This window comes from Phasianus colchicus, chromosome 34 (genome assembly GCF_987193195.1).
Source record: "Phasianus colchicus chromosome 34, bPhaCol1.hap1.1, whole genome shotgun sequence".
In the NCBI taxonomy this organism is placed as follows: domain Eukaryota; kingdom Metazoa; phylum Chordata; class Aves; order Galliformes; family Phasianidae; genus Phasianus; species Phasianus colchicus.
Window position 1 is genome coordinate 2,912,974 of NC_143469.1, and position 21,311 is coordinate 2,934,284.

At 63.1% G+C, this 21,311-nt stretch overlaps 1 protein-coding gene across 1 annotated transcript in view; it reads left to right on the forward strand.

Annotated features, from left to right (window-relative positions):
* The window catches only part of KHSRP (KH-type splicing regulatory protein), a 28,340-nt gene that overhangs the window by 3,035 nt on the left and 3,994 nt on the right, over positions 1-21,311 (forward strand). Inside the window, exons 2-16 of the mRNA XM_090128614.1 lie at positions 1,010-1,614; positions 6,848-6,944; positions 7,077-7,296; positions 8,754-8,806; positions 8,945-9,016; positions 9,721-9,778; positions 9,884-10,055; positions 11,382-11,480; positions 14,381-14,479; positions 14,577-14,679; positions 15,112-15,212; positions 16,300-16,441; positions 17,754-17,914; positions 19,355-19,473; positions 19,569-19,657. Of these exons, the coding sequence (XP_089984740.1) occupies positions 1,010-1,614; positions 6,848-6,944; positions 7,077-7,296; positions 8,754-8,806; positions 8,945-9,016; positions 9,721-9,778; positions 9,884-10,055; positions 11,382-11,480; positions 14,381-14,479; positions 14,577-14,679; positions 15,112-15,212; positions 16,300-16,441; positions 17,754-17,914; positions 19,355-19,473; positions 19,569-19,657 (2,190 nt within the window). The remainder of the gene's footprint in view (positions 1-1,009; positions 1,615-6,847; positions 6,945-7,076; positions 7,297-8,753; positions 8,807-8,944; positions 9,017-9,720; positions 9,779-9,883; positions 10,056-11,381; positions 11,481-14,380; positions 14,480-14,576; positions 14,680-15,111; positions 15,213-16,299; positions 16,442-17,753; positions 17,915-19,354; positions 19,474-19,568; positions 19,658-21,311) is intronic.

Genomic DNA, 21,311 nt, shown 5'->3' on the forward strand with positions numbered 1-21,311 from the left:
CTATGGGCCCTATGGGTCCCTATGGGGCCCTATGGGTCCCTATGGGATCTGTGGGGCTCTATGGGGTCTGTGGGGCTCTATGGGGCTCTATGGGTCCCTATGGGGTCTGTGGGGCTCTATGGGGCGCTGTGAGGCTCTATGGGCCCTATGGGGTCTGTGGGGCTCTATGGATCCTTATGGGGCGCTGTGGGGCTCTATGGGGTCTGTGGGGCTCTATGGGGTCTGTGGGGCTCTATGGGTCCTTATGGGGCGCTGTGGGGCTCTGTGGGGTCTGTGGGTCTCTATAGGGCTCTGTGGGTCTCTATGGGTCCCTATGGGATCTGTGGGGCTCTATGGGGTCTGTGGGGCCTTATGAGTCCCTACGGGGCGCTGTGGGGCTCTATGGACTGTATGGGGTCTGTGGGACCCTATAGTTCCCTATGGGGTCTGTGGGGTTCTATGGGCCCTATGGGGTCTGTGGGGCTCTATGGGTCCCTATGGGCGCTGTGGGGCCCTATGGGGTCTGTGGGGCTCTATGGGGCTCTATGGGTCCGTGGGACTGAGACGCCGGCGGCGCCGAGTTATGACGTCAGAGCGCTCGCCGGGGTCGCTGCGATCGCGGCGCTGCTTGTCTACGTCACGACTTCGGCCCCGCCCCCTTCCCGAAGCCCCGCCCCCCGTTGAAGAACGCGCGGCGTCTAACAGAATAAAGCTCGGCGTTTATTGGGTGATTTTTTCCCTCCGAAACGCTTTCTTAGCGCTGATTGGCTTCGGGCACTGTCACTTAGCTCTCGCCGCGCGCTACGCTCGTTCAGTGTGCGATTGGCCGACGGGCTTGTCAATCATATCGGCGCCCGCCTTCCCGGAGTGGCGCCGCTCGTTGACTGGTCCGCCACGCGAGCCAATCCAGTGACAGGAGCACTGCCGCCCGCCCCGGCTCTGACATCCACCAATCGCTGACTGACGTGCCGCTTTCAGCCTTTTCATTGGTCCGTCGGTCCGTCAATCGCTTTACAAGCTATCCAATGAGCTTCGCGTGAGGACGAGACAGGAAGCTCTCTTTTCCCATTGGCCTTCGCCAACGCCGCTCAACATCAGCTCCGCCCTCCTCCTTCCGCTTCCTCTTCCAATCACCGCACGGCATCCAGTCCCCGCCTCCGGTCCCGTTGGCCAATCCCACACCTCACCCTCCGCTCCGTCCTTTTCCATTGGCTCCGCGCGCTGCCACTCTCTCTCCTCCCTCCCTCCTTCGCGCGCCCTTTCCCGATTGGCCGCTCCGCGGCGCCGCTCACCCTTTCTCGGCTCTCCCATTGGCTCCGAGCGGCGGAGGGGCGGGCTTTTCGCGCTCCCGGCGTGCCCCGCGCGCTGTGTGGTGAGCGCGGCCTGCTCCCTCAGCGCCGCCGCCGCCGCCATGTCCGAGTTCAGCCCCGCGGGGCCGCCCCCAACCTCCGGGCCGCCCCCCGCCGCGCCCCCCACCTCGGGGCCGCCTCCTCCGGGCGGTGGGGGAGGAGGGGGTGCGGGGCCCGGGGGGGTGGGGGGGGGACGGGAGGAGGAGGCGGCTCCGGAGGGGGAGGCCCGGCCGGAGGGGGGATCCGGAAGGACGCGTTCGCCGACGCCGTGCAGAGGGCCCGGCAGGTGATGGGGGGGCTCTGAGGGGCGGGGGGGGGGAGACGGGTTGGGGGGGAGCGGAGAGGTGTGTGTGTGTGGGGGGGTCTTCGGTACGGCCTTCCTTCAGTGCAGCCCGAAGGCCCCGCCCCTCAGCGGGAGGCTCCGCCCCCAAAGCGGGAGTTGTGGGGAGGGGTCGTGGGGGGGGGGAAGGAGGGGGGTCTTGGGGAGGGTTGTGGGGGTCTGGGGGCTATAGGGGGGTTCAATGGGGGGAGATGAGGGGGGTTGGGGGGGTCTTGGGGTGATGGGAGGTTTTGTAGGGGGTCTGGGAGGGTCTGGGGGCTACAGGGGGGTTCAGTGGGGGGAGATGGGGGGGTTTAGAAGGGGGTCTGGGGACTACAGGGGGGGTTCAGTGGGGGAAGATGAGGGGGGTTGGAGGGATTAGTAGGGGGTCTGGGGGCTACAGCGGGGTTCAATGGGAGGAGTTGGGGGGGGTTTAGAAGGGGGTCTGGGGGCTACAGGGGGGTTCAGTGGGGGGAGACGAGGGGGGTTGGGGGGGTCTTGGGGTGATGGGGGGATTAGTAGGGGGTCTGGGGGAGTCTGGGGGGTTCAATGGGGGGAGATGGGGGGTTAGGGGGGGTCTTGGGGTGATGGGGGGTTTAGAAGGGAGTCTGGGGGGGTCTGGGGGCTACAGGGGGCTTCAATAGGAGGAGATGGAGGATTTAGAAGGAGGTCTGTGGGTTACAGGGGGGTTCAGTGGGGGGAGACGAGGGGGGTTGGGGGGGTCTTGGGGTGATGGGGGGATTAGTAGGGGATCTGGGGGAGTCTGGGGGGTTCAATGGGGGGAGATGGGGGGGTTAGGGGGGGTCTTGGGGTGATGGGGGGTTTAGAAGGGAGTCTGGGGGGGTCTGGGGGCTACAAGGGGGTTCAATGGGGGGAGATGGGGGGGGTTGGGGAGGTCTTGGGGTGATGGGAGGATTAGTAGGGGGTCTGGGGGGGTCTGGGGGCTACAGGAGAGTTCAGTGGGGTGAGATGGGGGGGCTAGGGGGAGTCTTGGAGTGATGGGGAGTTTAGTAGGGGGTCTGGGGACTACAGGGGAGTTCAGTGGGGGGAGATGGGGGGACTTGGGGGCTGTTTGTAGCTCAGGGAGGGATTTGGGGGAGTTTGGGGGGGTCTTGGGGTGATGGGGGGTTTGCTGTGGGGAGTTGGGGGGTCTTGGGGGCTGTAGAGGGTTCAATGGGGGGAGATGGGGGGTGTTTGGGGGGTCTTGGGGTGATGCAGGGATTAGTAGGGGGTCTGGGGGGGTCTGGGGGCTACGGGGGGATTCGGTAGGGTGAGATGAGGGGGTTTGGGGGCTGTTTGTAGTGGGGGGACTTGGGGGGGGTCTTGGTTCATGGGGGGGTTTAGTAGGGGGGTCTTGGGGGCTCTGGGGGGTTCAGTGGGGGGAGATGGAGGAGTTTGGGGGGATCTTGGGGTGATGGGGGGATTAGTGGGGGGTGTTGGGGTGATGGGGGGGGTTTGCTGTGGGGAGTTGGGGGGGTCTGGGGGGCTCCATGGGGGGCTTGGGGGGTCCTTGGGGTGATGGGGAATTTAGTACGGGGTCTGGGGGCTACGGGGGGATTCAATGGGGGGAGATGGGGGGGTCTGAGGGGGCGGTGTGGCTGTTTGTAGCTCAGTGGGGGGCTTTGGGGGGGGGTCTTGGATCACATTGTGTTCAGTGGGGGGCTTTGGGGGGGATTTGGGGTGATGGGGGGGTTTGCTGTGGGGAGTTGGGGGGGTCTGGGGGGTTCATGGGGGGAGATGGGGGCATTTGGGGGGGTCTTGGGGCTGTTTGGAGCTCAGTGGAGGGGGTTTGGGGGGTCTTGGGGTGATGGAAGGTTTTAATATGGGGAGTTGGGGGTTTCTCAGTAGGTTTTGGGGTCTCCCAGTTGGGTTCTGGGGTCTCCCAATGAATATTTAGGGTCTCCCTGTTTGGTTTTTGGGGTCCCCCAATTGGATTTTGGGGTCTCTCAATTGATTTTGGGGTCTTCCAGTTGGATTTTGGGGTGTCCCAGTGAACTTCGGGTTTTCACCATTGGGTTTTGGGGTCTCTCAGTGGGTTTTGGGGTCTCCCAGTTGGGTTTACAGGGTTTCCAGTTGGATGTTGGGGTCTCCCAGTGAAGTTTGGGGTCTCCCAGTTGGATTTCGGGGTCTTCCCCTGAATTTTGGGGTGTCTTGATGAGCTTTGGGGGTTCCTGGTTGGGTTTGGGGCCTCCCGGTTGGGTTCTGGGGTCTCTCAGTGGGTTTTGGGGTCTCCTTGATTGGTTTTAGGGCTCTCCCACTGAACTTTGGGATCTCCCAGTTGGGTTTTGGGGTCTCTCAATTGATTTTGGGGTCTTCCAGTTGGATTTTGGGGCCTCCCAGTTGGATTTTGGGGTCTTCCCCTGAATTTTGGGGTGTCTTGATAAGCTTTGGGGGTTCCTGGTTGGATTTGAGACCTCCCAGTTGGGTTTTGGGGTCTCTCAATTGATTTTGGGGTCTCCCAGTTGGGTTTTGGGGTCTTCCCCTGAATTTTGGGGTGTCTTGATAAGCTTTGGGGGTTCCTGGTTGGATTTGAGGCCTCCCAGTTGGGTTTTGGGATTTCTCAGTGGGTTTTGGGGTGTCCCATTGAATATTTGGGGTCTCCCTATTTGGTTTTAGGGCTCTCCCAGTAAACTTTGGGATCTCCCAGTTGGGTTTTGGGGTCTCTCAATTGATTTTGGGGTCTTCCAGTTGGATTTTGGGGTCTCCCAGTTGGGTTTCGGGGTCTTCCCCTGAATTTTGGGGTGTCTTGATGAGCTTTGGGGGTTCCTGGTTGGATTTGGGGCCTCCCGGTTGGGTTTTGGGATTTCTCAGTGGGTTTTGGGGTGTCCCATTGAATATTTGGGGTCTCCTTGTTTGGTTTTAGGGCTCTCCCAGTAAAGTTTGGGATCTCCCAGTTGGATTTTGGGGTGTTTCAATGAACTTTGAGGGTTTCTGCTGGGTTTTAGGGTCTCCCAGTTGGATTTTGGGATCCGTCAATGGGTTCTGTGGTCTCCCAGTTGGGTTCTGGGGTCTCTCAGTGGGTTTTGGGGTCTCTCAATAGGTTTTGGGGTCTCTCAATGGGTTTTGGGGTCTCCCAGTTGGGTTCTGGGGTCTCTCAGTGGGTTTTGGGGTCTCCTGGTTGGGTTTTGGGGTCTCCCAGTTGGGTTCTGGGGTCTCTCAGTGGGTTTTGGGGTCTCCCGGTTGGGTTTTGGGGTCACTCAATGGGTTTTGGGGTGTCCCAGTTGGATTTTGGGCTCTCCCAGTTTGGATACTGGGCTCTCCCAGTTTAGAATTTTGGGCTCTCCCAGTTTGGATTTTGGTCTCTCCCAGTTTGGATTTTGGTCTCTCCCAGTTTGGATACTGGTCTCTCCCATTTTGGGTGCTGGGCTCTCCCATTTTGGGTGCTGGGCTCTCCCAGTTTGGATACTGGGCTCTCCCAGTTTGGATTTGCGCTCTCCCAGTTTGGATTTGCGCTCTCCCAGTTTGGATGCTGGGCTCTCCCAATTTATATTTGGACTCTCCCAGTTTAGATTTGTGCTCACCCAGTTTGGATTTTTGGTCTCCCAGTTTGGATGCTGTGCTCTCCCAGTTTAGATTTGCGCTCTCCCAGTTTGGATGTTGGGCTCTCCCAGTTTGGATGCTGTGCTCTCCCAGTTTGGATGCTGTGCTCTCCCAGTTTGGATGCTGTGCTCTCCCAGTTTAGATTTCTGCTCTCCCAGTTTGGATGTTGGGCTCTCCCAGTTTGGATTTGTGCTCTCCCAGTTTGGATTTGTGCTCTCCCAGTTTGGATTTTGTGCTCTCCCAGTTTGGATTTTATGCTTTCCCAGTTTAGATTTGTGCTCTCCCAGTTTGGATTTTATGCTTTCCCAGTTTAGATTTGTGCTCTCCCAGTTTGGATTTGTGCTCTCCCAGTTGGATTTTGTGCTCTCCCAGTTTAGATTTGTGCTCTCCCAGTTTGGATTTTATGCTCTCCCAGTTTGGATTTGCGCTCTCCCAGTTGGATTTGCGCTCTCCCAGTTTAGATTTGCGCTCTCCCAGTTCGGATTTGCGTTCTCCCAGTTCGGATTTGTGCTCTCCCAGTTTGGATTTGCGCTCTCCCAGTTTGGATGCTGTGCTCTCCCAGTTTGGATGCTGTGCTCTCCCAGTTTGGATGCTGTGCTCTCCCAGTTTCGATTTCTGCTCTCCCAGTATGGGTGCTGGGCTCTCCCAGTTGGATTTTGTGCTCTCCCAGTTTAGATTTGCACTCTCCCAGTTTGAATGCTGGGCTCTCCCAATTTATATTTGTGCTCTCCAGTTTAGATGCTGGGCTCTCCCAGTTTGGATTTGTGCTCTCCCAGTTTGGATTTGTGCTCTCCCAGTTTGGATTTGTGCTCTCCCAGTTTGGATTTGCGCTCTCCCAGTTTAGATTTGCGCTCTCCCAGTTTGGATGCTGTGCTCTCCCAGTTTGGATGCTGTGCTCTTCCAGTTTGGATTTGTGCTTTCCCAGTTTAGATTTGCGCTCTCCCAGTTTGGATGCTGTGCTCTCCCAGTTTGGATTTTGTGCTTTCCCAGTTCAGATTTGTGCACTCCCAGTTTGGATTTGTGCTCTCCCAGTTGGATTTGTTCTCTCCCAGTTAGATTTGCGCTCTCCCAGTTTGGATTTGTGCTCTCCCAGTTTAGATTTGTGCTCTCCCAGTTGGATTTGTGCTCTCCCAGTTTAGATTTTGTGCTCTCCCAGTTTGGATTTGTGCTCTCCCAGTTTGGATTTGTGCTCTCCCAGTTTGGATTTGCGCTCTCCCAGTTTGGATTTGCGCTCTCCCAGTTTAGATTTGCGCTCTCCCAGTTCAGATTTGCGCTCTCCCAGTTTAGATTTGTGCTCTCCCAGTTCAGATTTGCGCTCTCCCAGTTCAGATTTGCGCTCTCCCAGTTCAGATTTGCGCTCTCCCAGTTTAGATTTGTGCTCTCCCAGTTCAGATTTGCGCTCTCCCAGTTCAGATTTGCGCTCTCCCAGTTCAGATTTGCGCTCTCCCAGTTTAGATTTCTGCTCTCCCAGTTTAGATTTGCGCTCTCCCATTCAGATGCCGCCTCTCCCAGTCCCCCCCCCCCTCAGTTCCAATATTTCCCCGTTCTATTTCCCACTGCCCCCCCGTAGCTCGGTGTCCCCCTGTGGTCTGTGTGTTTATTTGGGGGGGGGTCTCCCCTTTTTCCCCCTTGCCCCCCCCCATAACCGTTCCCTTTGCAGATAGCGGCGAAAATTGGGGGGGATGCGGCCACGACGGTCAACAACAGCGGCCCGGATTTCAGCTTCGGGGGGCAAAAACGGCAGCTGGAGGACGGAGGTGGGATTTTTGGGGGGGGGGGGCAGCAATGGGGGGGGGGGGGGGGGGCACTGTTTTTTTTGGGTTGGGGGGGGATTTAGGGGTCTGGGGGCCGCCTGATGGCCGCTCGCCCCCCCCCCCCCTTCCCCATAGATCAGCCTGAGAGCAAGAAGCTGGCAGCGCAGGGGGATTGCGAATACGGCCCGAGGGGGGGGGCACCGACGGCCCCCCCGGAACGTAGCGGACCCGTGGGAGACCCCCCAGGACCCCCCCAAACTGAAAGGGGTCGGCGACCCCCCCCCGCCCTCACTGGAGGGTCGCTTCCATCCGCGGCGCTCCCCCCTCAGTTGGGGCCAATGCACCCCCCGCCCAGGTGGGATTTGGGGGGGGGGGAAAGGGGGGGCTTGGGTGCTGGGCTGGGGGCATTTGGGTGCCTGGGGGGGGCAGTTTGGGTGCTTGGGGGGGATCTGGGGGGGTTTTGGGGGCACACTTTGGGTGCTGGGAGCCCGTAAGGGGTCTTGGGGGAGTCTTTGGGTGCTGGGCTGGGGGCATTTGGGTGCCGGGGGGGGGGGACCTGGTGTGGTTTTGGGGGCACACTTTGGGTCCTGGGGGCCCGTAAGGGGTCTTGGGGGAGTCTTTGGGTGCTGGGCTGGGGGCAGTTGGGTGCCTGGGGGGGGGCAGTTTGGGTGCTGGGGGGGGATCTGGGGGGGTTTTGGGGGGCACACTTGGGGTTCTGGGTGGGCCATAAGGGGTCTTGGGGGAGTCTTTGGGTGCTGGGCTGGGGGCATTTGGGTGCCTGGGGGGGCAGTTTGGGTGCTGGGGGGGGGATCTGGGGGGGTTTTGGGGGCACACTTTGGGTGCTGGGAGCCCGTAAGGGGTCTTGGGGGGGTCTTTGGGTGCTGGGCTGGGGGCATTTGGGTGCTGGGAGGGGTCCTGGGGGGGCACTTTGGGTGTGGGTGGGCCCTGAGGGGTCTTGGTGGGAATAGGGGGCCTTTGGGTGCTGGGCTGAGGACCTGGGGGGTCTTGGTGGGGATAGAGGTCCTTTGGGTGCTGGGGGGGGACCTGGGGGGGCACTTTGGGTGCTGGGGGGGTTGTGGGGGGGCACCTTTGGGTTCTGAGTGGGCTGTAAGGGGTCTTGGGGGGGTCTTTGGGTGCTGGGCTGGGGGCATTTGGGTGCTGGGGGGGACCTGGGGGGGGGACTTTGGGTGCTGGGGGGTTGTGGGGTGGCACTTTGGGTTCTGGGTGGGCCATAAGGAGTCTTGGGGGTGGTCTTTGGGTGCTGGGGGGGGAACCTGGGGGGGCTCTTTGGGTGTGGGGGGGGGGGCCCTAAGGGGTCTTGGTGGGGATAGGGGGCCTTTGGGTGCTGGGGGGGGGACCTGGGGGGGGACTTTGGGTGCTGGATTGGCTGTAAGGGGTCTTGGGGGGGTCTTTGGGTGCTGGGCTGGGAGCCTTTGGGTGCTGGGGGGGGACCTGAGGGATCCCAGAGGGCTCCTGGGGGGGTACTGTGGGTGCTGGGGGGGCCCTAAGGGGTCCTGGAGGGCTCCTGGGGGGGCATTTGGATGCTGGGGGGGGGGGGGGGGGGGTCCTTGAGAAGTACTTTGGGTGCTGGGGGGGTTCTAAGGGGTCTTGGGGGGGCAGGGAGGAGGGTTTTTGGGTGCTGGGGGGGCCCTAAGGGGTCCTGGGAGGACCCTTTGAGTGCTGGGGGGCACTGTGGGATCTTGGGGAGGGGGGGGGCATTTGGATGCTGGAGGGGGGTCCTAAAAATTGTGGGGGGGGGGGTCACAAGCATCCCGGGGGGGGGGGTCTTGATGCCCTTTGCCCCCCCCCCAGGTCGACGACGGTAACGGAGGAATATCGCGTCCCTGACGGCATGGTGGGACTCAGTGAGTGTGGGGGGGGGTCCTGGAGTAGGGGGGGGGTCACGTGGCTGGGGATTTGGGGTGGGGGGGGCGTTGGGGGGGGGGGGGGGGGGCAGGAGCATTTCCCCCCCCCCCCCTCAATGCTGTCCCCTCTGCCCGCAGTTATCGGCCGGGGGGGGGAGCAGATCAATAAGATCCAGCAGGACTCGGGCTGCAAAGTACAGATCTCTCCAGGTAAAGGGGGGGGGGGGCACAAAATCCTCACCCCCCCCCCCCCCAGATTTCCATGCGGGGGGGGGGGCCCCCAACCTCACTTTCCCCTTACTTTATTGGGGGGGGTCTCTAAATTTCTTCCTTCCTCAAGGTTTTCATGCAGGGGGGGCCTCACCCCTGTTTATTTCAGTAGGGTGAGGGGAGGCTCTCCAAGCCCCCCCCCCATATTTTCACGCGGGGGGGTCCCAGCCCCATTCTTTCCCCGTTAGATTTTAGGGGGGGGGGGCCCTTCCAACCCCCCCCCACCCCGGGGGGGGTCACAAACCCCATTTTCCCCCTACTGTGTTTGTTGGGGGGGGGGGTCCCCAAAGCCCTTCTTCTCCCTATATCCACACAAGGGGGGGAGGGGGGATCCCAACCCCATTCACCCCCCCGACTCAGACTGGGGGGGGGGCTCCCCAAACCCCCCCCCCCAATTTCCACACGGGGGGGGCCCCCAAAACCCCCCCCCCCCCAATTTCCACACGGGGGGGGGGCAGCCTTTGATGTCCTTCTCCCTTCGCTTTGCTGCATGAGACCCCTCCCCTAAACCCCTTATTTTTTAAAAAATTGGGGGGGGGGGGAGCTTTCCAAACCCTCCCATATCACTGCGGGGGGGGTCTCCAACCCCATGACCCCCCACCCATATAATAAGCCCCCCCCCCATGACCCCCCCATCCCCACAGACAGCGGCGGGCTGCCGGAGCGGAGCGTCTCATTGACGGGTTCCCCCGAAGCCGTGCAGTAAGTAAACCCCCCCCCCCAAAAACAAACAAACAAACAAACAAACAACCCCCCCTCCTCAAACCTTCCATTTTTGTGCCCCCCCCCGCCGTGTCTCCCTTTAAGGAAAGCCAAGCTGATGCTGGATGACATCGTTTCTCGGGGCCGGGGGGGGCCGCCGGGGCAGTTCCACGACAACGCCAACGGGCAGAACGGCACAGTGCAGGAGATCATGATCCCGGCGGGCAAAGCGGGGCTGGTCATCGGCAAGGGGGGAGAAACCATCAAACAGCTGCAGGTGGACCCCCCCCCCACGTCCTCCTCACCCCCCCCGCGTCGTTTTGGGGTCGTTTAGGGGGATTTTAGGGCCGGTTTTCTCACCCCCCCCCCATCCCAACTCATAGGAGCGCGCTGGTGTGAAGATGATCCTCATCATCTTCAACCCCCCCCAAGCCCCCCTTGAGCCCCCCCAAAACCCCCCAATCTCCAGCCCCCCCTGAGCCCCTCTAAAACCAACCCCCCACCCCCCAAACCCCCCAATTCCCCCCAAAACCAACCCCCCACCCTCCAAAACCCCCCCCAATCTCCAAACCCCCCCAAGCCCCTCTAAAACCAACCCCCCACCCACCAAACCCCCCAATCTCCAGCCCCCCTGAGCCCCCCCAAAACCAACCCCCCACCCCCCCAAAACCCCCCCAGTCTCCAACCCCCCCTGAACCCCCTCAAGGGCAAGGGGGGAGAAACCATCAAACAGCTGCAGGTGGACCCCCCCCCCCCACGTCCTCAACCCCCCCCCGCGTCGTTTTGGGGTCGTTTAGGGGGATTTTAGGGCCGGTTTTCTCACCCCCCCCCCCCCATCCCGACTCGTAGGAGCGCCCTGGTGTGAAGATGATCCTCATCATCTCCAAGCCCCCCCCAAAACCAACCCCAAAACCCCCCCAATCTCCAGCCCCCCCCAGCCCCCCCAAAACCAACCCCCCACCCTCCAAAACCCCCCCAATCTCCAAACCCCCCCGAGCCCCTCTAAAACCAACTCCCCACCCCCCAAACCCCCCCAATCTCCAACCCCCCCTGAACCCCCTCAAGGGCAAGGGGGGAGAAACCATCAAACAGCTGCAGGTGGACCCCCCCTCGTCCTCCTCACCCCCCCCCCGCGTCGTTTTGGGGTCGTTCAGGGGGATTTTAGGGCCGGTTTTCTCACCCCCCAAAAGCCTCCCAGACTTATAGGAACGCGCCGGTGTGAAGATGATCCTCATCATCTTCAAACCCCCCCCGAGCCCCTCTAAAACCCACCCCAAACCCCCCCAGTCTCCAGCCCCGCCCAAGACCCCCAAAACCAACCCCCCACCCCCCAAAACCCCCCAATTCCCCCCAAAACCAACCCCCCACCCCCCAAAACCCCCCCAATCTCCAGCCCCCCCCTGAGCCCCTCTAAAACCAACCCCAAACCCCCCCAATCTCCAGCCCCCCCTGAACCCCCTCAAGGGCAAGGGGGGAGAAACCATCAAACAGCTGCAGGTGGACCCCCCCTCGTCCTCCTCACCCCCCCCCCCCGCGTCGTTTTGGGGTCGTTTAGGGGGATTTTAGGGCCGGTTTTCTCACCCCCCCCCCCCCAAACTTATAGGAACGCGCCGGTGTGAAGATGATCCTCATCCAGGACGGTTCGCAGAACACCAACGTGGACAAACCGCTGCGGATCATTGGGGACCCCTACAAAGTCCAGGTGGGACCCCCCCCAAAACCCCCCCCCCGAGCCCCCCCAGAAACACCCCCCTCACCCCCCAAAAGCCCCCGATCTCCAGCCCCCCCCAAATCCCCTCAAAACCAACCCCCCACCCCCAAAAATCCCCCAAGACCCCCCAAACCCCCCCCCAATCTCCCCCACCCCTCTGAAACCAACCCCTCGTTCCCAAACCCCCCCAAGCCCAAAACCCCCCCTGAGCCCCCCCAAAACCAACCCTTAAAACCCCCCCAATCTCCAAACCCCCCCAAGACCCCCCCAAAACCAACCCCCCACCCCCCAAACCCCCCCAACCCCAGAACCCCCCCAAGCCCCCCCAAAACCAACACCCTCACACCCCAATCTCCAACCCCCCCCAACACCCCCCAAAACCCCAACCTGAGCCCCCCCAAAACCAACCCCCCCACCCCCAAACCCCCCCAATCTCCAACGCCCCCGAGCCCCCCCCAAAACCCCCGCCAAACCAACCCCCCCACCCCAAAACCCCCCCTGAGCCCCCCAAAACCAACCCCCCACTCCCCAAAATCCCCCCATCTCCAACCCCCTGAGCCCCCCCAAAACCAATCCCCCAAAATCCCCCCCATCTGAGCCCCCCTATGCCCCCCCACCCCGAAAATCCCCCCCCTCCGACCCCCCCCGACCCCCCCCCCAATAACTCTGTGCCCCCCCCCACGACAGCAAGCCTGTGAAATGGTTCTGGACTCCCCCCAAAACCACCCCCACGTGATCCCCCCAACTCCCCGAAAATCCCCCCCCCCCCATAATCACCCCCATCTGAGCCCCCCTATACCATCCCCAGCCCCCCCCACCCCCCAAATCACCCCCCTTTGAACCCCCCCGACCCCCCCACCCCAAAATCACCCCCCTAAACCCCCCCCAATAAACCTCCCAGTGCCCCCTATTACAGCAAGCCTATGAGATGCTTCTGGACTCCCCCCAAAACCACCCCCAAATGAGCCCCCCAAACCCCCCCACCCCCAAAATCACCCCCCTCTGAACCCCCCCGACCCCCCCACCACCAAAATCCCTCCCCCCCAATAACTGTGCCCCCCCCACGACAGCAAGCCTGTGAGATGCTTCTGAACGCCCCCAAAACCACCCCCATCTGAGCCCCCCAATCCCCCCCACCCCCAAAATCCCCCCCCTCCGACCCCCCCGACCCCCCCCCCAAAATCCCCCCCTCCGACCCCCCCCGACCCCCCCCCAATAACTGTGACCCCCCCACGACAGCAAGCCTGTGAGATGCTTCTGAACACCCCCCAAAACCACCCCCAAATGAGCCCCCCAATCCCCCCCTACCTCCAAAGTCCCCCCCATCTGAGACCCCCAATCCCCCCCCCCCCAAAATCCCCCCCCTCCGAAGCCCCCCGACCCCCCCACCCCAAAATCACCTCCCTAAACCCCCCCCCCCCAATCACCCCCCCCAGTGCCCCCTATTACAGCAAGCCTATGAGATGCTTCTGGACTCCCCCCAAAACCACCCCCAAATGAGCCCCCCAAACCCCCCCACCCCCAAATTCCCCCCCATCTGAGCCCCCCTATGCCCCCCCACCCTCAAAATCCCCCCCCTCCGAACCCCCCCGACCCCCCCACCCCAAAATCACCCCCCTAAACCCCCCCCAATAAACCTCCCAGTGCCCCCTATTACACAAGCCTGTGAGATGGTTCTGGACTCCCCCCAAAACCACCCCCAAATGAGCCCCCCAAACCCCCCCCACACCCAAAATCCCCCCCCTCTGACCCCCCCCAATAACTCTGTGCCCCCCCCCACGACAGCAAGCCTGTGAGATGCTTCTGGACTCCCCCCAAAACCACCCCCACGTGATCCCCCCAACCCCCCCAAAACCCCCCCCATCTGAGCCCCCCAATCCCCCCCCACCCCCAAAATCCCCCCCCTCCGACCCCCCCTAGCCCCCCCCAATAACTCTGTGCCCCCCCCTTGCCCCCCCCCACGACAGCAAGCCTGTGAGATGCTTCTGAACACCCCCCAAAACCACCCCCACGTGATCCCCCCAACCCCCCCAAAATCCCCCCCATCTGAGCCCCCCAATCCCCCCCCAGCCCCAAAATCCCCCCCCTCCGACCTCCCCCGACCCCCCCTCCAATAACTCTGTGCCCCCCCTTGCCCCCCCCCACGACAGCAAGCCTGTGAGATGGTTCTGGACTCCCCCCAAAACCACCCCCACGTGATCCCCCCAACCCCCCGAAAATCCCCCCCCCCCCAAAATCACCCCCATCTGAGCCCCCCTATACCATCCCCAGCCCCCCCCACCCCTCAAATCACCCCCCTTTGAACCCCCCCGACCCCCCCACCCCAAAATCACCCCCCTAAACCCCCCCCAATAAACCTCCCAGTGCCCCCTATTACAGCAAGCCTATGAGATGCTTCTGAACACCCCCCAAAACCACCCCCAAATGAGCCCCCCAAACCCCCCCACCCCCAAAATCCCCCCCCTCTGAACCCCCCCGACCCCCCCACCACCAAAATCCCTCCCCCCCCACTCCCCCCGACCCCCCCCCAATAACTGTGCCCCCCCCCACGACAGCAAGCCTGTGAGATGCTTCTGGACACCCCCCAAAACCACCCCCAAATGAGCCCCCCAATCCCCCCCACCCCCAAAATCCCCCCCCTCCGACCCCCCCCGACCCCCCCCCAATAACTCTGTGCCCCCCCTTGCCCCCCCCCACGACAGCAAGCCTGTGAGATGCTTCTGGACTCCCCCCAAAACCACTCCGAAGTGAACCCCCCAACCCCCCCACCCCCAAAATCCCCCCCCCTCCGACCCCCCCCGACCCCCCCACCCCCAAAATCCCCCCCCTCCGAACCCCCCCGACCCCCCCCCAATAACTCTGTGCCCCCCCTTGCCCCCCCCCCACGACAGCAAGCCTGTGAGATGGTTCTGGACATCCTCCGGGAGCGCGACCAGGGCGGCTTCGGCGACCGCAACGAATACGGTTCCCGCATCGGCGGCGGCATCGATGTCAGTTGGGTTTATTTGTTTTTTTATTTGGGGGGGGGGGGCACTTTATAAGCCCCCCCCTCGTTTCACAAAGCCCCCCCCCCCCTCTACCATTCAGGTCCCGGTGCCCCGGCATTCGGTCGGTGTGGTCATCGGCCGCAGCGGGGAGATGATCAAAAAGATCCAAAACGACGCAGGGGTGCGGATACAGTTCAAACAGGGTGAGCTGTGTCCCCCCCCCCGCGCCCCCCCCCTCCCCCCCCAATTAACTAATTAACCAATCGATGCGATAATTAACACCGTCACTCTTTCATTGCGACCCCCCTCTCCTCACCCCAACCTAAAAGCTCCTCTTTGTGATCCTCCCTCACCCCAAAATCCCCCCCCCACCTTTTGACCCCCCCCCCTCCACCCAGCGTCCCTTTCTTTTGACCCCCCCCCAAAAAAACCTTCCTTGTGACCCCCCCCAAAAAAAACCCTTGTGACCCCCCCAAAAAACCCCTTCCTTGTGACCCCCCCACCCAAAAATCCCCCTGTGACTCCTCCCCAAATCCCCCCTTTTAACCCCCCCCCAAAAAAAAATCGCACTCAGCGCCTCGTTAACCAATTACCCAATCTCCTAATGAATTAATTACCCCCCCCCCTCGTAACAGACGACGGGACGGGGCCGGAGAAAATCGCGCACATTATGGGCCCCCCCGAGCGCTGCGAGCACGCGGCTCGGATCATCAACGACCTCCTGCAGAGCCTCAGGGTAGGGGGGGGCACGGGGGGGGGGGCACGGGGGGGGCTCAGGGTAGGGGGGGGGCAGGGTTATGGGGGGAATCAGGGAAGGGGGGGGCACTGGGGGGGGCACGGGGGGGGCTCAGGGTAGGGGGGCACGGGGGTGGGGGGGGACTCGAGGTATGGGGGGGGGTGGGGGGGATGGGGGGGGGGCAGGGTTATGGGGGGAATCAGGGATGGGGGGGGCACCGGGGGGGGCTCAGGGTAGGGGGGGGCACGGGGAGGCTCAGGGTTGGGGGGGGGCATGGGGGGTGTGGGGGGGGCAGGGTTATGGGGGGAATCAGGGAAGGGGGGGGCACGGGGGGGGCTCAGGGTATGGAGGGGGCATTGGGGGGGTGTGGGGGGGGCTCAGGGTATGGGAGGGGCACGGGGGGGGGCATGGGGGTGGGAGGGGCTCAGGGTATGGGGGGGTTGGGGGGGTTGGGGGGGGGCAGGGTTATGGGGGGAATCAGGGAAGGGGGGGCATGGGGGGGGCTCAGGGTATGGGGGGGCACGGGGGGGGGCATGGGGGTGGGAGGGGATCGGGATATGGGGGGGGCACGGGGGGGGAGCTCAGGGTATGGGGGGGGCACGGGGGTGGAAGGGGCTCAGGGTATGGGGGGGGGGAATGGGGGGGTGTGGGGGGGGCAGGGTTATGGGGGAAATCAGGGAAGGGGGGGGGCACCGGGGGGGGCTCAGGGTATGGGGGGGGCATGGGGGGGTGGGGGGGGTCAGGGTTATGGGGGGAATCGGGGAAGGGGGGGGCACCGGGGGGGGCTCAGGGTGTGGGAGGGCTCAGGTTGTGGGGGGACACAGGGGGGGCTCAATATATGGGGGGGCTCAGAATATACTGGGGGGGGCATGGAGGTGATATGGGGGGGCTCAGAATATGGGGGGGGCTTAGGTTATGGGGGGGGGCTCTGTACTGGGGGGGGTGCAGGGGTAAAGGGGGGGGGGCCACGGGGAGACTTGGTGTATGGGGGGGGCATTCAGGGTAATGGGTGGGGGGGCACGGGATCCCCCCCCCCACCACGTGTGCCCCCCCCCCAGGTACTCACACTTTTATTTCCACCCTGCAGAGTGGCCCCCCCGGCCCCCCCGGCCCAGGGATGCCCCCCGGGGGGAGGGGGCGAGGGAGGGGGCAGGGCAGCTGGGGCCCCCCCGGGGGGGAGATGACCTTCTCCATCCCTACACATAAATGCGGGCTGGTCATCGGCAGAGGTGAGCGGACCCCCCCCCCAAAAAACATCCCCCCCCCCTCCAAAATAATCCCCCCTCCAAATCCCCCCTTGTGCCCTCCTTTGTCCCCCCCATATCCACCCTTTCTGCCCCCCCACCCCCTGTTGTGCCCCCCCCTTTATGCCCCCCACCCCCTCCTTCCTGCCCCCCCCCCCTTTATGCCCCCCACCCCCTCCTTCCTGCCCCCCCCCGCTCCCCTTTGTGCCCCCCATTGCCCCCCCCACCCCCTTTCTGCCCTCCCCATTGACCCCCACCCCCATTGTCACTCTTTGTGCCCCCCCCCCCTTTGTAACCCCCCGCCTTCTGGCCCCTTTTTGCCCCCCCTCCAACCCCCTTTTTGCCCCCCCACCCCCTTTATGCCCCTTTTTTTTGCCCCCCACCCCCTTTGTCCCCATTGCTCTCCCAACTGCCTTTATGCCCCCCTTTTCCCCCCCCTTTTTGCCCCCCAACCCCATTCCCCCCCCTTTTTCCCCCCCACCCCCTTTATGCCCCCCCTTTTTCCCCCCCCACCCCCTTGTGCCCCCCATTGCTCTGCCAACTCCCTTTATGCCCCCCTTTCCCCCCCCTTTTTGCCCCCCAACCCCCTTTTTGCCCCCTCACCCCCCTTGTGCCCCCCCTTTGTGCCCCCCCACCCACTTTATTCCCCCCATTGCCTCCCAACCCCCTTTATGCCCCCTTTTTGCCCCCCCAACCCCCTTTATGCCCCCTTTTTGCCCCCCAACCCCCCTTGTGCCCCCCCTTTTTGCCCCCCCACCCCCTTCCCCCCCCTTTTTGCCCCCCCACACCCCCCTTTATGCCTCCCTTTTTTGCCCCCCCACCCTCTTGTGCCCCCCATTGCTCTCCCAACTCTCTTTATCCCCCCCTTTTTGCCCCCCACCCACTTTATGCCCCCCTTTTTGCCCCCCCGACCCCTTGTGCCCCCCATTGCCCCCCCAACCTCCTTTATACCCCCCCTTTTTGCCCCCCTTTATGCCCCCCCTTTTTGCCCCCAACACCCTTGTGGCCCCCCCTTTATGCCCCAACCCCCTTTGTGCCCCCCCACCCCCTTTATGCCCCCCTTTGTGCCCCCCCACCCCCTTTATGCCCCCCTTTTTGCCCCCCCGCCCCCTTGTGTCCCCCCATTTTGCCCCCAACCCCTTTATACCCATTACCCCCCACCTCCTTTTCCCACCCTTTTCCCCCCCTTTTCCCCCTCCCCCACCCCCTTAACGCCCCCCATTTCCCCCCTACCCCCCCCTTATGCCCCCATTGCCCCCCCCCCAACCCTTTACGCCCCCCCCCTGCCCCCCCCCAGGCGGTGAGAACGTCAAGGCCATCAACCAGCAGACGGGCGCCTTTGTGGAGATCTCCAGGCAGCTGCCCCCCAACGGGGATCCCAACTTCAAACTGTTCATCATCCGCGGCTCCCCACAGCAGATCGAGCACGCCAAGCAGCTGATAGAGGAGAAGATCGAGGTGGGGGGGGGCACAGAAATGGGGGGGGGGCACAAAAAAGTGGGGGGGGGCACAAGGAAATGGGGGTTGAAAGGGGGAAAGGGGGGAAGGGGGGTACAAAGGGGAGGGGGGTCCCCCAGCAGATAGAGCACGGCAAGCAGCTGATAGAGGAGAAGATCGAGGTGGGGGGGGGCACAGAAATGGGGGGGGGCACAAAAAAGTGGGGGGGGGCACAAGGAAATGGGGGTAGAAAGGGGAAAAAGGGGGCAGGGGGTACAGAAGGGAAGGGGGTCCTTGCAGCTGATGGTGCATGGCAAGCAGCTGATAGAGGAGAAGATCGAGGGGGGGGGCACAGAAATGGGGGGGCACAAAGAAGTGGGGGGGGCACAAAGAAATGGGGGGGGCACAAAGAAATGGGGGGGGCACAAAGAAATGGCGGTTGAAAGGGGGGAAGGGGGGTACAAAGGGGAGGGGGGTCCCCCAGCAGATAGAGCATGGCAAGCAGCTGATGGAGGAGGAGATCGAGGTGGGGGGGGGCACAGAAATGGGGGGGGCACAAAAAAGTGCGGGGGGGCACAAGGAAATGGGGGTTGAAAGGGGGAAAGGGGGGAAGGGGGTACAGAAGGGAAGGGGGTCCTTGCAGCTGATGGTGCATGGCAAGCAGCTGATAGAGGGGGAGATCGAGGGGGGGGCACAGAAATGGGGGGGTACAAAGAAGTGGGGGGGGGCACAAGGAAATGGGGGTAGAAAGGGGAAAAAGGGGGCAGGGGGTACAGAGGGGAACGGGGTCCCCCCAGGTGATGGAGCACGGCAAGCAGCTGATAGAGGAGGAGATCGAGGTGGGGGGGGCACAAAAAAGTGGGGGGGGCACAAGGAAATGGGGGGGGCACAAAGAAATGGGGGTAGAAAGGGGAAAAAGGGGTACAAAGGGCAGGGGGTTCCCTGCAGCAGGTGGAGTGTGGCAAGCAGAAGATAGAGGAGAAGATCGAGGGGGGGGGGGCAAAGAAATGGGGGGGGGGGGCACAGAAATGCGGGGGGGCACAGAGGGGGCTGGGGGTACAAAGAAATGGGGGGGGTCAAAGGGGAGGGGGCTCTGTGTAGCAGAGAGAGCACGGGAAGCAGCTGATGGAGGCGGAGATCGAGGTGGGGGGGGCAAAAAAATGGGGGGGGGGCAAAGAAAAGGGGGGGGCAAAGAAAAGGGGGGGGCAAAGAAATGGGGGGGCACAGAGGGGGCTGGGGGTACAAAGAAATGGGGGGGGGGGGTCAAAGGGGGGGGCTCCTTGCAGCTGATGGAGCACAGCAAGCAGCTGATAGAGGAGGAGATCGAGGTGGGGGGGGGGAGGGGGCAAAAAAATGGGGGGGGGCACAAAGAAATGGGGGGGGGGGGTGACGACAACGATGCCCCCCCCCCCCCCCCTCGCCCCTTAACGCCCCCCCCCTCAATTTCTGGTTGCTTTGCAGGGCCCGCTGTGCCCCGTAGGGCCGGGGCCGGGGCCGGGGGGGCCACCAGGTCCTGCAGGTCCTATGGGACCTTTTAACCCCGGACCCTTCAATCAGGGCCCCCCAGGAGCCCCACCGCAGTGAGTATTATGGGATGGAGGGGGGTGGGAGGGGGTTGTGCTTCTCATCTTCCTCACCGCCCCCCCTCTCCCCCCCCCCACGTTCATTTCTGCAGCCCCGGAGGTCCCCCCCCACACCAGTACCCCCCCCAGGGATGGGGCAATACGTACCCACAGTGGCAGCCGCCGGCCCCACACGACCCAAGTGAGTATTTAGGGGACCCCCCCCCACCTTTATGGACCCCCCCCCCCCATTTCCAGGACCCCCCCTACCTTTACAGACCCCCCCCCCACCTTTACAGGACTCTTCCCAGTCTTTAAAGGGACCCCCGTACACCTTTAAAGGGACCCCCCCACCTTTAGGGATCGCCTCCACCTTTATGGGACCCCCCCACCTTCCTTCCCCCCCCCACCTTCCTTCCCCCCCCCCGCCTTTACGGGACCCCCCCCTGCCTTTATGGGACCCCCCCCACCTTCCTTCCCCCCACACCTTTCCAGGACCCCCCCCACCTTTATGAGGCCCCCCCACCTTCCTTTCCCCCCCCACCTTTATGGGACCCCCCCCACCTTTCTTCCCTCTCCTCCCCACCTTCTTTCCTTCCCCCCCCACCTTTACAGGACCCTCCCCACCTTTACGGGACCCCCACACACATTTATGGGACCCCCCCAGTCTTTAAAGGGACCCCCGTACACCTTTAAAGGGACTCTCCCCACCTTTACAGACCCCCCCCACCTTTAGGGGACCCCCTCCCATCTTTATGGAACCTCCACACATTTATGGGACCCCCCCAGTCTTTAAAGGGTCCCCCCCCACCTTTAGGGATCGCCTGCACCTTTAGGGGACCCCCCCACCTTCCTTCCCCCCCCCCACCTTTACGGGACCCCCCCCGCCTTTATGAGGCCCCCCCACCTTTATGAGGCCCCCCCACCTTCCTTCCCCCCACCTTTATGGGACCCCCCCCACCTTCCTTCCCCCCCCTCCCACCTTTACAGGAAGCCCCACCTTCTTCCCCCCCACCTTTATGGGACCCCCCCACCTTTATGAGGCCCCCCCCTTCCTTCCCCCCCCACCTTTACTGGCCCCTCCCCACCTTTAAAGTCACCCCCACCTTCCTTCCCCCCATCGCCTTTATGGGACCCCCCCCACTTCCTTCCCCCCACCTTTCCAGAACCCCCCCCATCTTTATGAGGCCCCCCCCACCTTCCTTCCCCCCCACCTTTATGGGACCCCCCCCCCCACCTTTCTTCCCTCTCCCCCCTACCTTCCTTCCCCCCCTACCTTCCTTCCCCCCCCACCTTCTTTCCCCCCCCCACCTTTATGGGACCCCCCCCACCTTTACGGGACCCCCCACCTTCCTCCCCCCCCCCCCCCCCCACTTTTACCGGAACCCCCACCTTCCTCCTCCCCACCTTTCTGGGACCCCCCCCACCTTCCTCCCCCCCCCCACCTTTCCAGAACCCCCCCCATCTTTATGAGGCCCCCCCACCTTCCTTCCCCCCATCACCTTTATGGGACCCCCCCCCACATTCCTTCCCCCCCCTCACCTTTCCAGGACCCCCCCACCTTTATGAGGTCCCCCACCTTCCTTCCCCCCTCCACCTTTATGAGGCCCCCCCACCTTTATGGGACCCCCCCCCACCTTCCTTCCCCCCCCCACCTTTATGAGGCCCCCCCACCTTTACGGGACCCCCCCACCTTCCTTCCCCCCCCCCACCTTTAAGGTCACCCCCCCCCCTTCCCTCAGCCCCCAATTTTCCCCTCCCCCCCCACCTTTACAAAAATCCCCTCTCCTTCCTCCACCCCTCCACCTTCAAGCTGACCCCCCCCACTCTCCCCCTCCCCAATTTTCTCATCCCCC